Raw genomic sequence first — 15,675 nt, 5'->3', positions numbered from 1 at the left:
TGTACTATTTTGATTACTGTACTTTCTAGTATAATTTGAAACCAGGGGGCACGAGTCCCCCAGATTTCTCCCCTTTCTCAAGATTGCCTTGGCTCTTTGGGGTTTTTTGTGTTTTCATACAAATTTTAGAATTATTCTAGTTCTGTGAAAAATATCACAGGTATTTTTATAAGGACTGCATTGAATCTGTAGATTGTGCCTTAGGGTTAATGGTCATTTTAACAGTATTCAATCCATGAGGGCAATGTATTTTTCCATTTGTTTCTGTCATATTTAATTTCTTTCATCAGTGTCTTACAGAGTACAGGTCTTTTACCTCTTTGGTTAGATTTATTCCTAGATATTTTACCCTTTTGATGAAAGTGTAAATGGATGGACCTAGAGATTATCATGCTAAGTGAAATAAGTCACACAGAGAAAGACAAATATATGATATCACTATGTGTGGAATCTAAAAAAAGGATACAAACGAACATTTACAAACCAAAAAAGACTCACAGACATAGAAAATAGACTAATGGTTACTAAACGAAAAGAGGAGGAGGGATAAATTAGGAGTTTGGGATTAACATATACACACTACTACATATAAAATATATAAACAACAAAGACCTACTGTATAGCACAGGGAACTTTATTTAGCATCTTGTAATAACCTATAATGGAAAAGAATCTGAAAAATATATATATACTTATATAGATATGTATAACTGAATCATTACTGCGCATCTGAAACTAACACATTGTAAATCAACTATATTTCAATAAAAAAGAAAAAAGATGTTTTTATAAATATATATAAAAGGACTATTACTATGCATAAAAAAGAATGAAATCTTGTCATGTGCAACAACATGGATGGATCTAGAGGGAATCACGCTAAGTGAAATAAGTCAGAGAATACAAATATCACATAATCTCATGCGTGAAATCCAAAAAATAAAGAAAACAAAATGAAAACAGACTCAACAGATACAGAGAACAAACAGGTGGTTGACAGAGAGGAGTATAGCTGAGGGTGGATGAATGAGTTAAATAATTAAGCGGTACAAACCTCCAGCTATAAAATAAAGAAGCCGTGGGGATGTAATACTTAGTATGAGGAATGTGGTCAGTAATACTAGAGTAACCTTGTACGGGATCAGGTGGTTAATGGACTTATCATGGTGGTTATTTCATGAAGTATGCAAATATCAAATCATTATACAGTGCTCCTGAAACATAATATTGTACATCAATTATATTTCAATAAAAAAGGGAAAAATGAATTTAAAGACGTTCAGTGTGACAGGTCAAAGTAATTTTTTTCCAGAAATATTAAAATCAGTCTATGTATTTTTATAGTTGGCTAAGTATCTACCCTATTTTCTTATATTTCTGAATCAGAACATCTCTCTGTTCACTATAAACACTGGATGAGGTAAATGTAAAAATAATTTGAAAAAATGTAAAATAGTAAAAGCAATTTTCTTTCGCCAAAATAAGAAACTGCCAAAAGCTATTATAAAATGGCAAGAAGGTAAATTTAGCCAATATATGTAAATATAAATATAAAGGGGGGAAACTGAGCATAAAATTGTATTTGTAAGTAATGGACACATACGTACAACATGATTACAACGAAAACAAAGATGAGTAATCTGAAACAAAGCAAGAGCATTTTCTTCTATTACAATGCTTAATTTCATAAAAGTAAAATATCAGTAAAAAGTGTGGAAAGAAAAGCCCAGATCTACATACATTTTGAAAACATCCATAACTAAAACATTTCATACCTGTAAACATGGCGTGAAAGTAAGGACTACAGGCGGCCAGCACCACTCTGTGAGCAGAGATTTCCATGTCTTCAGCCACAATCGTGACATCACACAACAAATTCTGACTGTTACAAAAGAGAGAGAGGAAAAGTTTTAATGATAACAATAGTAACTGTATAACATCCTACATAACAATTTTTCTGTAAAAGCCCAATTTTCTGAAGTTGAGACTAACTTTAAAAAACTGCCATCCTTAAGAACAGGATTCCCAAACATGCAGCACACAGAAGACTGCTGTGACACAGACCCACATGCCTTGGCCCTCACTCAGTCTTGCCTTTGTTTAACAGAGAAATTTTTCCCAACTTGATTTCTGATTCCTCAACCTAATGAAAATTACTGGCAGCGAACCATCAGTGGAGTGTAAAAGGGAAGGTTGTTTGCATTAAAAACATTAGCAGAAGTGGCAGATGGCAGTGTGACACTAAGACGAAGACAAGATAAATCATATAGAAAATAAATTCTGTCGAAGTATCAAAAATATGCACGTATGTAAAATGACCTGGGTCATGAAGCAAAGGTAAAATTACATTCACCTGCTGCTTAAAAGGCATTTGAGCATTTGAAGTTTAACTTAATCAGAAGGTTTTCCCAGTGCAAAATATCACTCAGAACCAGAAAATATTACCATATATAAAATTAAAAAGCATTTTGTTACCTTAAAACAATTACTCAGCAAACATAATCACACCTCTAGTTCTAAAATGTCCATTTTAATTCATTGAAAGACATGCAGTGAACACCTTTCCCATGTTACAGAGGTCAGATGAGACTTTCCAGCTAAATAAGAATGTCAGAGTATCCTTTTGGCTTTTGAGAAAAGGTTGCTGAGGTTAATTCCAGAACGAGGAAGAGGGCTCCACTTTAACACCAACCTTACTGGTAATCATGTCATTAATGACTGAAAAAGATGTGATGAACCCAAAGTCCTTTCCGCACCTCAAATATCTGCACACTGAATTTAAGTGTATAGTGTCACAGGTCACGCAGTACTCCTCCTCCACTATTCTGCCTTATTCCCACGAGGGTGGCTGCAGGCTTCTGTAATTTCTAGTAGCTTATAAGCAACATTTTCACCGGGGCTTAACCCAGTTCTTGAGTGTTCCACTTTCCCACGATGCTTACAGACTTGTTCCTGCAGAGCTCACACAAAACTCCTGGAGATTCTATCAGCACACACCTTCCCTTCAGTCTAGGAGAAGCTGTAAGAAAAGGGGCCAGCACAGCCCTGGTGAGGCGTGCATCCTGGGGCCCCGCGGGTGATGCGCACGCTGTGCCCTGTAGGCTGAAGCATAGGTCACGGTGCTGTGGGAGACATCAGGCACGTCGCGTGTTAGACTCCTAACAGGTGGCACGCCACTCAGCTGTCATTCCTCCAGACCGGTGCGGAAAACTGGCAAAGTCCACCGTGTGCTCTGAGCATCTAAAACCGCTCTGCAATTCAATGGATTCCACAGGTTCACAAGTAACCAGGGGGCAGGTGGTGGTGTTTTCAGGAAGATGTTATGCAGGAGCGCTCCCTGGTGTCTTATTCCACCTAGACCCTACCATAACCTTAGGAGGTACATGTTTTTGTGATTTTTACCCTTAAAACTTAGAGCTGGCGAAACTAAAGTAAAGATGAATGAGCAGGCTGAAGTCACCACTAGTGGCAATGCCAGGATTCAAATCCCTGGAGTCTGGCTCCAGGGCCTCTTACACTACACAAACCACCTAAAGCTGCATGGTTTTAAGGCTTTGTTAAAGCTTAAATAAAACAGGGAATAGAAAGTATAAATTATAAACCACATCAACTTATTATCTGACATGCTGTATACTAGAAATTCTATTTTTAAGTTCTATATATAGCTTATAAAAGGCCCAGTGTTAGTGGGTTTTTAGAACTACCTCTACAAGGATAGCTAGAAAAATCAAGTTCAACAAAGCACTGCAAGATCACCTGTGCCCTTAAGGAGACTAGCACAAAGGACTGACAATGCAGAGATTACAGGACAAAGTGGAAAGCGCCAGAGTGAAGATGCCAGGGGGGACAGGGGACACCTGAGGCAGACTGGGGGTCAGAAAGGGCTTCCTGCAGCTAGTGACCTGACCCAGCCACTGAGTTCTAAACACAAGTAAGCGTTAGCTGGATGGAGAAGGAGCAAGAGAACCCACAGAGAGAACAGCACGTGGGGCTGGGCAGAGACCTGACGCAGCAGACACAACGGGGAGGGTGGAGCACGAAGCGTGCGGGAGAAGGAGAGCGGGGCGCTCGGGGTCAGCAGGGCCAGCCAGGCTGCCCATGGTGACCAGGGCGTCTGGACACAACTCAGACATAAGCCGAGCGCATCTTTACATTTGTTCTCCTTTTGTCAGTGAACCCTTCCTAGTGCTCTAGTTTCCAGATGGAACTTATGTGGAATTTATACTTGAACAGCTCAAAAATCACATAATTAATTACATTCAGCTTCAATTACAATTACTCATTGATCCAAACCTCCTAGCAGAACACCTGCTGGCTGTCACAGAATTCTTTTGGCCTTACTGGTTTATTAACCGATGTTAGTTACGAAGAAAGTAAAAACACTGCCAAACCAGTACACAGCCACGCCCTAGGTTAAGTCACATGGAGTCTGAGGCCACGCTACAGAACAAGGATATACTGAGTATTAGTGCCCAATTTTTTTTCTTTTTCTCTCCAGCAATAACATATTTTAAAACAGCACTCACAGACAGGAGAGATCTGATCAACCTTCTTATCTTTCAGCCAGTGTGTGTTTGCCGAGTTTGGCCCTTACCTCTCCCTTCCAAGTGTACATGCTTATAAGAATTTGAGAGACTCTGGGTAAGGAGAAGAGGGCTACAAATAAAATCCGGTGATAAAAATAACAGAAATTTGTTTTAGTAGCCCATACCCAAAGTCTGCATGGTGAGTTTATGTTCCTATTATGTGAAATCTAACGATGGAATTACTGTAGAAGGAAAAGGTTTTCAGAGTAATAAAACAAAGTGGGTGTTTAGCAAAATCTGCATTTATTCACTCATTCATCAAATATTTAACTGTTTATAAAGTCCTGGGCACCAAGGACTATGTCAGCTGACCACAACAAACAAGGTAACAGCAAGGAGTGTATGGTGGAGCTGGGGAGACAAGCTGACAAGTAATTACAAAATGAAAAGATAACTATCAGGGCAAGGGTGCGGTGTCTGGGTACACGGAAGACAGGCCAAACCCAGACATATAGGAAAGCTTTGGAAAGGAAACTGCTTCTAAGCTCAAGTCTGGGAAAAAAAAAAAAACCAGGAGTTACACAGGCCTTACGTAAAACTCAAACGGCTCAGAAAAAAGGTAAGCACTCAGCTCCTAAATGAAACATGAAAATTGGTCTTTCTCAGGGCAAAAACTGCCTTGAAAATGAATCAGCCTAAACATACCAAGACAGCTTTTGGTTTTCTGATATCAAATGAATGAATTCCTAAGACTAGAACACCCTATCACTGCTGTATGTATAGTAGCCTCCCTTATCCACGGGGGACATACTCCAAGATCTCCAGTGGATCCCTGAGAGTGCAGATGATTCCAAATCCTATATAAACCATGTTTTTTCCTATACGCAGATACACATAATAAAGATTAATTTACACATTAAGCACAGTAAGAGATTAACAACAGTAACTAATAATAAAACATAACAATTATAACTATTCTGTAATAAGTTATGTAAATATGGTCTCTCTCAAAATAACTTACTGTATAATGCTTTTTCCATCTTAACTAAGCAATTATCATGCTCTGTGGCTGTAACTTCTGCAGTTTGAGGTGTGACATCAACACTAGCACGAAATTTCGTTTCCTTTCTTCACAATTTCACAGATAGAAGATTTGTTCTTACTGTAGATCTTAGCAACCTCAGCATATGATTTTTTTTCTTATTAAGTTGGGAACATTCACACTTTTTACTTAAAGGAAGCACGTTGCAGCTTCTCTCTGGCATATCTTAATTGCCAGCATCACTTTTCTTGCACTTTGGGGCCATTATGAAGTCAAATAAGGGTTGCTTGAATACAAGCACTATGATACTGCAACAGTCGACCCGATGACTGAGGGGGCTACCGAGTGACTGTCACTGGGACCCACTGGACAAGAAAGGATGATTCACATCTCGAGCAAGACGGAGCAGGACAGTGAGATTTCATCATTACTCAGAATGGTGCTCAATTTAAAATTTATGAATTGTTTATTTCTGGAATTTTTCCACTTAGTATTTTCAGACTATGGTCGACCACAGTAACTGAAACCTTGGATGAGGGGGTGCTACTTTATTACATCTTCTTAGAGTAAAATGTACCATCAGGCTCTGAGATATCAAAATTAGTTGGTAGTTTCATGAAACAAGACTTTGCTACTGGAAGTTGGGGGGGGGGGTGGCAAGGTTACATGGCATCTGTCCCCTTTCTTCCCGAGGTGCCAGGCCGAGTGAGACAAGCTTTCACCAGAGTCCCCAGGGCAAACACAAGCCACAGCCAAGGAATGTGCTCAAAGGCATATTGGGAAAAGCATCAGGGATTAGGACACAGGAACAAGAGCAAGACATCAAAAGAAGTTAGGCAAGAGGTCAGAAGCCCAGAAGTTAAAACCTGGTGAGGACACAGGGGGAGCCAGGCTGCTCAGCTGCATCATTGGGCGCTGGCTGCTCAGCATGAAGAGAGGTGGGGCAGGGACAATGTCTTAACTGTGAAAGGCTTCCTGATTGCTGACTTAAATCCATCATTTAACCAAACTTCCTATAACTGATAATGTCCTTTAACAGACAAGGAAGATACAACCCAGCTAAAATGTCAATCATCTTGAAGAGCAACACATAACATGGGTCACCACCACCTTTCTTCTTTTTCTTCTTAAAACGGTGATGGTTTGAACTTCTGTGGCAGTTAGGCACAGGAAAGCTTAGCTGTTGGGCTTAAGATCCACCACCACAGTAAGAGTCCTGCAGCACAGCACAGCCCCTTCAACAGAGCTGCAGCTGCTGAGACTTTCCAACAGGAAGCAGGAAAGGGTGACAGTCAACTTGGAACCTGGAGGCTCAGAGGAATACCTAATACAGTCAGTGATTTAGAAACTGCCTTAAACTAGAAAAGAGTCCCAGAATATAGAGAATTCATCATCCTTTTCAGATAGAAGCAAGAGAGCAGAATGACAGTGAAAAGTGACAGAACAGCCACAAGAAGATGTGGGTGGAGGCCCATTAGTGAGTATTTGTCAAGAAGGGAAGGTGACGACAACTCCAGATTTGAGGACTTGTAAGGACACTTGGTCACAGTTGAGAGGAGATGAAAAGAATAATTAGAAATAAAGCGAAAGAAGAGATCAGCGACAGGAAACAGATGTGGGGAGAGTGAGTGGAGAGATGAGGAAGTAAAGGGATGTCCGAGGGGGACAGTAAGGCAGAAGTGAGTTTCTGAACATGCGTGAGAAAAGCTTGACTACACGTAAAAAATGCAGAATATGCATAAAGAAAACTTTCTCATTAAAGGTTTTTCTTTTTTAAACTTGGTGAAATAAAATGAGGCAATTACTCCTAGTTACAATAATTGGGAAAAAAAAAAAAAAACCCAGGTAAGATCTTCCATTTCTGACTCAAGAGGGGATGCTGAAGCCAAACCCTGAAGTGGCTCGGCGTCCCCCACGTGGTGGGCACTTAGCAATGCAGGGCAACAGAAGACACTGAAGCAAGCTCGTTCCCTACCATCCACTCTTCACATCCTTGAGATGTTTAATGATTCTATCCGAGCTCAATAAACACCCCTTGATAAGAAATCTATCACAAGTGCTTAAGATACACTATAGAATATTACCAGTTAAATTTAGACTGTGAGCTTCAAAATTTTGTCTCTTAAAATTTCTTAAATAAACACATTTGCTTGATTTGGGAGCTATTCCCCACTGTTCTGTCCTTTAAGGAATGCTTTATATTCTACTTTAGTACAACATGAAAACTAAAGAAACTGACAATGCTTTGCCATAGGAAAAAACATTTATTTTTATGTATCTATGTTTTTATATTTATATACATACATACACACACACATATATGTGATAAAAAAAAATTCACACCTTATGTAATTTCCTAAATCTCTTTCAAAAACAGCAATATAAAGCTATGAAGAGACAGGTAGTCTCACTTCAGTTTGTTGTTTAATGCACTTGCCATCAAAGCAACAAAGCACAAGTAACCAGAGTCACAACTCAAAAGGTTTCATGGATGCTCAACAGGTATAATCCTGGTAGTGGCATGGACCCACAATGTCTGAAAGCCCTGGGGGGCAAAATACAATAAGCACTCCCTTAAGGAGCTTCAGGCTCTTTTGTTTAAATTACCTTCTGGAGTGTAAGAACTGCTGTTATAACTAACAACTAAATATTTATGGCTTCCATGTGATATATAGGCAAACATTCAAATTGCTTCATGTGATTTATGCTTCCTAAAAACTTTCAAATCCTAAATGTAACTTAATGATCAAAATTACCTTCCTTCTAGATAAATAATAGCTTGGCCCCCACTAATACTCATGAAATTTGTAAAACTCAAGTCCAGTCTTACCCCATATTCTCGTCACTTGGGTTTTTTTTTTTAATTTATTTTAAAGTCAAATTGTGAAATTAGACAGCTCCTTTTCTGATCATCTCAAAAAGCTCACAGTGTAACGTCCTCAATCAAACATGTGTTCAGGGTACAACTTGCCACTCTCTCTGCCCCACAGGCCCAATACAGAGTGCTGCGTGTAACAAGCACTCTAGAAAGGACTATCGTTTTGATTCTGAAAATGTCAGTGCCCTGCTAAGCCACGCCTGAGAAGTGTACAGAACTTAATCCCCGTCAGAGATGTGTACTAGACTCGCCTTTCACTATACCGCCTGTCTGTTTCTCCGACATCATTAGTCATAAAATGTTATGCTTGTTCTCAAAAGTCCCCACTGATTCCCAATGCCCATGGAATGAAACCCCAATGCAGCATGCTGTGTAAACCTGCCTAATCCTGACTATTTCTACACAGGCCTCCCAGCATGAACTCTTGGTCCACATTGCAGAGGACGTCTACCCCGTTCCTCGCTTGTGCAACTGTCCAGGCCAGGAACCACCTTCCCTCTCCAGTCCTTTTATGAATCCTACTGTACCACTCAAGCCCCCCTAAAACTATCTCTGTGAGTTACTCTTGTGAGAATCTTTCTCAGCACCTACATTTTGCACACAGTCTTCCACCAACTCCTCCTCTTCTCTGTCCATCTCCTGCACAATCAGGTCACTTGGAGGGTGGGAGCCCAGTCAGACACTGCCTCTGGCTCCCACACAGCCTTCCTGGCATGCTTGCTGATTTCAAAGGAGAACCAGGTACTACAAATACTTGATGAATACATTGTTTGTGAGTGACTGCAGGGTTTTTAAAAGAGATATTTCAAGTTATTCAAGCTCATACTAGGCTGGGATATACAGCTATTATCTGGGCCTCCTTTTCAAAAGAAACAAAAAACTAGTTTAAAGAAAGAAAATGTCACACTCCTTTTCCATGAACTATATTAATTTGGTAACTTAAGCCTTACAAAATTCCTGCCCTCCTGTTCTTACAACCACACCTTACACTACCTATAGTTGGAAGAAAAGTCATTTTTACTCCTAAAATTTCACTTTCATCAGCTAAAGGTTCATAAAAGCAATCTCTAGTGTATGGCTGTTATTCCACCAATGAGAGGTGACAGCCCAAGAGCAGAATGGAGAGAACAAGGAAGTTCTCCCTTCCCAGAAGGCAGGAAACCACTCTCAGCTACCCATTTCTGGCAGCAGGAAGTTGCCTCAAGGACAGGAAATAATAAAGGATTTTCAGCTATACAAGAAGGCCTCTTCAGAGGGTTTGGTTTTTTTTTTTTTAAGAAATACTCAAATTGGCAATAAGGGGTAAAAGGAAATGGAATGACATTAAAAACCAAAAAAAAAAAAAAAAAAAAGCTCTGATGATCCCCAAAGAGAGCTCATTTTTTACAACACTAGCAGTCGGTGACTCCATGAAAACAATTCTCGTTGAGCACCTAGCAGCCAACACTCTCAGCTATCCCAAAGTCATCCTTTGTTCTGAAAATCAACATCAACTGTTAGCCTGGTTACACACCAGCTACTGAAACCGTGAAAGCAAAGCACAAAAACACACTGTTCACAGCCATACAGCTCACGCTCGAAATGGGACAGCTGAATGAGGGATAAAGCTAAGTAGTCCAGGAGGAGACCAGGGCACCAGTGACCTGTAGGAAGCAGGGAGAGGGTTCCCGGGCTAACAGATCGGCACAGCTACGGTGAACCTTGGACTCCATTCCATCTACCCCCCTCATTTTATACTTAAAGGCTCAAAAAGTAAAACTGGCCCAAGGCCAAAGAGTGTGTCCCAAAACTCGGGTCATTCACCTTGGGGGAAGGAGAGAGAGGTGTGGCCTTCCCTGCAGCTCAGTGAGTCAGGCCTGGGTCAACAGGGGCCTGTCACACATCAGTGGAAGGCATGACTACCCGCCCCACGGGAGTGGGAGGAAAGGTAACTCCAACAGGCCCAGGAAAAGCCAGTCATTCCCGACTTTTCAAAGAAAAACCATTAAAGATCTCAGTCTCAAAATAACCAGACTATTTTTCCTACTTTTCTTTCGGTGTCACTTAATAACCACCACAAATTACACCCTAATAACTCCTGTTGCAATGGGATTAACGAACTGAAACAGCATGCCCAGACCTGCTGGATTATCCCGGCTATATTTTCTCCCAGAAACTAAAGAAAACCTACTTACTGAAAATGCTGTCAGAGCAGCACCAGGAAACAAACCAGACATCCAATAGTCAGTCTAACTTCTCTTGTCCCTCTCTCTCCAGTCCACTCTCCAACCGGCAGCCAGTGTGTTCTTTTCAAAATACAAATGTGATCATGTCTCATTTCTGCTTAAAACTCTCCAATGGGCTTCTCCCATGGCAACTCCTGATAATGATCAAAATGCTGCAGGCCCTAAGAATGCTCCCTCACCTACCCACTCAGCCTCCTCACTTGCCGTGACCCCCGGCCATCTGCGCTCCAGCTACCCCTCAGCTCCTCCAGGAGGCCAGCTCCCTCCCACTGCAAGACTTAGACACTGCCATGCCCTGTGCCTCTGACTTCATTCCCTTACTTCTCTCTTCCTTTCAATCTTAGCGCAAATATTCGTACCTTCTCGGGGAAACGTTCCCTGACCACTGTTATCTATCTTCATAGCCCTACCTGTAGCACTTACTGACACTAGAATTTATAGCAAATTAGTTGTGTGATTCTGATTAATGCCTGCTTCCTGGAGTCACCCATAAGCTCCATGAGGGCAGTAACCATGTCTGTTCTGGCTCACCACTATGTCTCCAGCATCCAGCAGATAAATATTTATTGAATCTTTAACTTAATTAAAGAAACAAACAATGGAACAAACAAAAGGATAGGTTTTTAGGAAGACACAGCATAGAGAGGTTAAAGGAAAGTTTAAGTCGCTACCTTCTTAGCCAAACTTCCACATATACATACTTTACAAAGGGAATGATATACATCTTTCACTAAGTGCTAAGAAAATAAAACTAAGACTATTAATACATATATTAGTCTTATAATTTTTTTTAAAAGCTACTTGTTTTTCAATCAACTTTTAAAGTCATTCTTCATTACAGTGACTCTTAAAAAACGTATTTCAGAACTACCTTAGCAATGAGCAGATCACTAATCCCCCAAATTATAATACCACCAAAGAGAGAGTTACATTTTTCCCCATCTAAAAGTTTTCTTACATTTCATGCAAATGGAACCAACCAGAAAGCAGGGGTAGCAATACTCATATCAGACAAAACAGACCTTAAAACAAAGCCTATATATAACAAGACAAAGAAGGGCACTATTTAATAATAAAGGGATCAATGTAAGAAAAAGGTGTAATACTCATCAACAACTATACACCTAATACAGGAGCCCCTAAGTACATAAAGCAAATATCAACAGACATTAAGGGAGAAATTGAAAATAAAAATACAATAATAGTAGGGAACTTTAACACCCCACTGACATCAATGGACAGATTATTCAAACAAAAAAAAAAATGAATAAGGAAAGAGTGGTCTTAAATGACATATAGGACCAGCTGGGACTTAATAGGTATTTACAAGACATTCCATCCAAAACAGCAGAATACACATTCTTTTCAAAAGCACATGGAAAATTCTCTAGGACAGATCACATGCTAAACCACAAAACAAGTCTCAAACAAATTTGAGAAGATACAAATAATGTTAAGTATTTTTTCCAACCATAACAGCATGAAACAAGAAGTACATACAGAAAGAAAAACGTGAAGAGCACAAACACGTGGAGATTAAACAACATGCTACTAAAAACCTATGTGAGTCAATGAAGAAATCAAAGAGGAAATCAGAAAATACCTCAAAACAAATGAAAATGGAAACACAACTTTCCAAAATCTATGGGATGCAGGAAAGCAGTTCTAAGAGGGAAGTTTATAGTGACACAGGCCTTCCTCAAGAAAAAACATCTCAAATAAACAACCTAACTACATCTAAAGGAATAAGAGAAGTAAGAACAAACAAAGCCCATAGTCATTAGAAGGAAGAAAATAATAAAGATCAGAGAGAAAATAAAAGAGACTTAAAGAAAAAAAGAGAGAAAACAATGAAATCAGTAAGTGGTTTTTTTGAAAAAATAGACAGAAATGGTAAACTTTCAGTCAGGATCACCAAGAAGAAAAGAGAAAGGACCCAGATAAACAAAATAAGAAATGCGTGAAGAAATAATAACCAGTATCACAGAGAAACAGAAGTATCATAAGAGAACACTACATTTATATGCCAACAAGTTGGACAACCTAGAAGAAATGGACAAATTTCTAGAAACATAAACCTGCCAAGAATGAATCAAGAAGAAACAGACAATTTAAAGAGATCAATCACTTGTGAAATTGAATTCACAATTAAAAAAAAAAAATTTCCAGCAAACAAAAGTCCAGGACAAAATGGCTTCACAGAGAAATTCTACCAAACATATAAAGAACAGCTAATAACTGTCTCTCAAACTATTCCCCAAAAAATGAAGAGGATGGAACATTCCCAGATTCACTCTATAGGGGGAGGGTATAGCTCAAGTGGTAGAGCACATGCTTAACATGTAGGAGGTTTTGGGTTCAATCCCCAGTACCTCCTCTAAAAATAAATAAAATAAATAAACCTAATTACCTCTCCCCTCTCAAAAAAAAAAACCAAAAAACAAAAAAATTACAAATTTACTCTACAAGGCCACAATTACCCTGATACAAAACCAGACAAAAACACTACAAAAAAGAAATGTACAGTCCAATATCCCCAATGAATATAGACACAAAAATCCTCAACAAAATATCAGCAAGCCAAATTCAACAATACATAAATAGGATCATACACCATGATCAAGTGGGATTTATTCCAGGGATGCAAAGACGGTTCAATATCTGCAAATCAATCAACATGATACAACATATTAACAAAAGGAGAAAAATCACATGATCATCTCAACAGATACAGAAAAGGCATTTGACAAAATTCAACATCCATTTATGATAAAAACTCTCATCAAAGTGGGTACAGAGAGAACAAATCTCAAAATAATAAAGGCCATGTATGACAAACCCACAGCCAATATAATACTCATTGGTGAAAACCTAAAAGCTTTTCCTCTAAAATCAGGAACAAGACAAGGATGCCCACTCTTGCCATTTGTTTAACATAGTATTGGAAGTCTAGCCCCAGCAATCAGAGAAGAAAAAGAAATAAAAGGAATCCAAATTGGAAGGGAAGAAGTAAAACTGTCACTATTTTCAGAGGATGTGATACTATATACAGAAAACTCTAATGTCTCTGTCAAAAAAGTATTAGAATAAATTAATTCAGTAAAGTTGCAGGAGGCAACATTAATACACAGAAATCCGTTGCTTTTATATACACTAATAATGAACTATCAGACAGAGAAAGTAAGAAAATAATCTCACTTAAAATCACATCAAAAAGGATAAAATACTTAAGAATAAACTTAACCAAGAAGGTGAAAGACCTACATTCTAAAAATTATAAAATATTGATGAAGGAAACAGAGATGGAAAGATATGATGAAGGAAAAAGAAATGGAAAGATATCCTATGTTCAGAGATTAGAAGAATTAATATTGTTAAAATGTCCCCACTACCCAAAATAATCTACAAATTAAATGCAATGCATATCAAAATACCCACACAACATTTTTCAAAGAACTAGAATAATCCTAAAATTTATATGGAATCACAAAAGACCCTAAATAGCCAAAACAATATTGAGAAAAAAAGAGCAAAGCTGGAAGTATCACACTCACTGACTACCAAAGCTATCATCATCAAAACAGCATGGTACTGATACAAAACACACACAGATCAATGGAAAAGAACAAAGCCCAGAAATAAACCCATGCACTTTTGGTCAATTACTCTATGAGAAAGGAAGCAAGAATATATAATGGAGAAAAGACAGTCTCTTCAATAAGTGGTGCTGGGAAAACTGGACAGCTAAATATAAAAGAATGAGATTAGAGTATTTTCTCACACCATATACAAAAATAAACTCAAAATGGATTAAAGACCTGAAAGCATAAAACTCCTAGAAGAAAACATAGGCAGAACACTCTGATAAAATCATAACAATATTTTTTTGGATCTGCATGTTAAGGCAAAAGAAACAAAAGCAAAAATAGACAAATGGGAGCTAATCATACTTAAAAGCTTCTGCAGAGCAAAGGAAGTCACTGACAAAACAAAAAGATAACCTTACTGAGTGGGAGAAAATATCTGCAAACGATACAATCGAAAAGTGGTTAATATCCAAAGCATATAAACAGCTCAGACAGCTCAATATCAAAAACAAACAACCTGACTTAAAAAATGGGCAGAAGACCTAAATAGACATTCTTCCAAAGAAGACATACAGATGGCCAACAGGCACCTGAAAAGAGGCTCAACATCAGTAGTTTTCAGAGAAAATCAAGTTAAAACCAAACACCTCACACCTGTCAGAATGGCTATCATAAAAAAGTCTACAAATAACAAATGTTGGGAAGGATGTGGAGAAAGGGAACGGTTGTACACTGTTGGTGGGACTATAACTTGGTGCAACCACCATGGAAAACACTATGAAGGTTCCTCAAAAAACTGAAAACAGAACTATCATATGATCCAGCAATTCTATTCCTGGGTATATATCTGAAGAAAACAAAAAACTAATTAGAAAAAATACATGCACCCAAAAGTTCACAGTAGCATTATTTACAATAGCTAAGATATAGAAGCAACCTAAGTGTCCATCACCAGGTGAATGAATAAAGAAGTGGTGTATATATATACAATGGACTATTACTCAGTCATGAAAAAGAATGAAATTCTGCTATTTGCAACAACATGGATGGACCTACAAGGTATTATGCTAAGTGAAATAAGTCTGAGAAGGAAAAACAAATACTCTACATTTTAACTTACATGTAGAATCTATAGAAAAACAAATATTATCTTTTAACTTGTATGTAGAACCTAAAAAATAAAACTAGTGAATATAACAAAACAGAAACAGACTCACAGATACACAAAACAGACTGGTGGTTACCAATGGGGAGAAGGAAGAAGGGAGAGGCGGGATGTGGGTAGGGGATTGAGAGGTACAAAGTACTATGTATAAAATGGATAGGTCACAGGGATATATTGTATAGCACAGGGAAATATAGCCATTATTTTGTGCTGACTTTAAATGGAATATAATCTACAAAGATGTTGAGTCTC

At 38.5% G+C, this 15,675-nt stretch overlaps 1 protein-coding gene across 2 annotated transcripts in view; it reads right to left on the bottom strand.

Moving 5' to 3' along the window:
* Window positions 1–15,675, bottom strand: part of KLHL2 (kelch like family member 2) — a 113,497-nt gene that overhangs the window by 84,245 nt on the left and 13,577 nt on the right. For both annotated transcript variants that reach the window (XM_031464136.2, XM_064487777.1), the window contains exon 3: window positions 1,776–1,882. In XM_031464136.2, coding sequence (XP_031319996.2) covers window positions 1,776–1,882 — 107 coding nt within the window. The remainder of the gene's footprint in view (window positions 1–1,775; window positions 1,883–15,675) is intronic.

This window comes from Camelus dromedarius, chromosome 1 (genome assembly GCF_036321535.1).
Source record: "Camelus dromedarius isolate mCamDro1 chromosome 1, mCamDro1.pat, whole genome shotgun sequence".
In the NCBI taxonomy this organism is placed as follows: domain Eukaryota; kingdom Metazoa; phylum Chordata; class Mammalia; order Artiodactyla; family Camelidae; genus Camelus; species Camelus dromedarius.
This window is presented reverse-complemented; position numbering and strand designations above follow the sequence as displayed.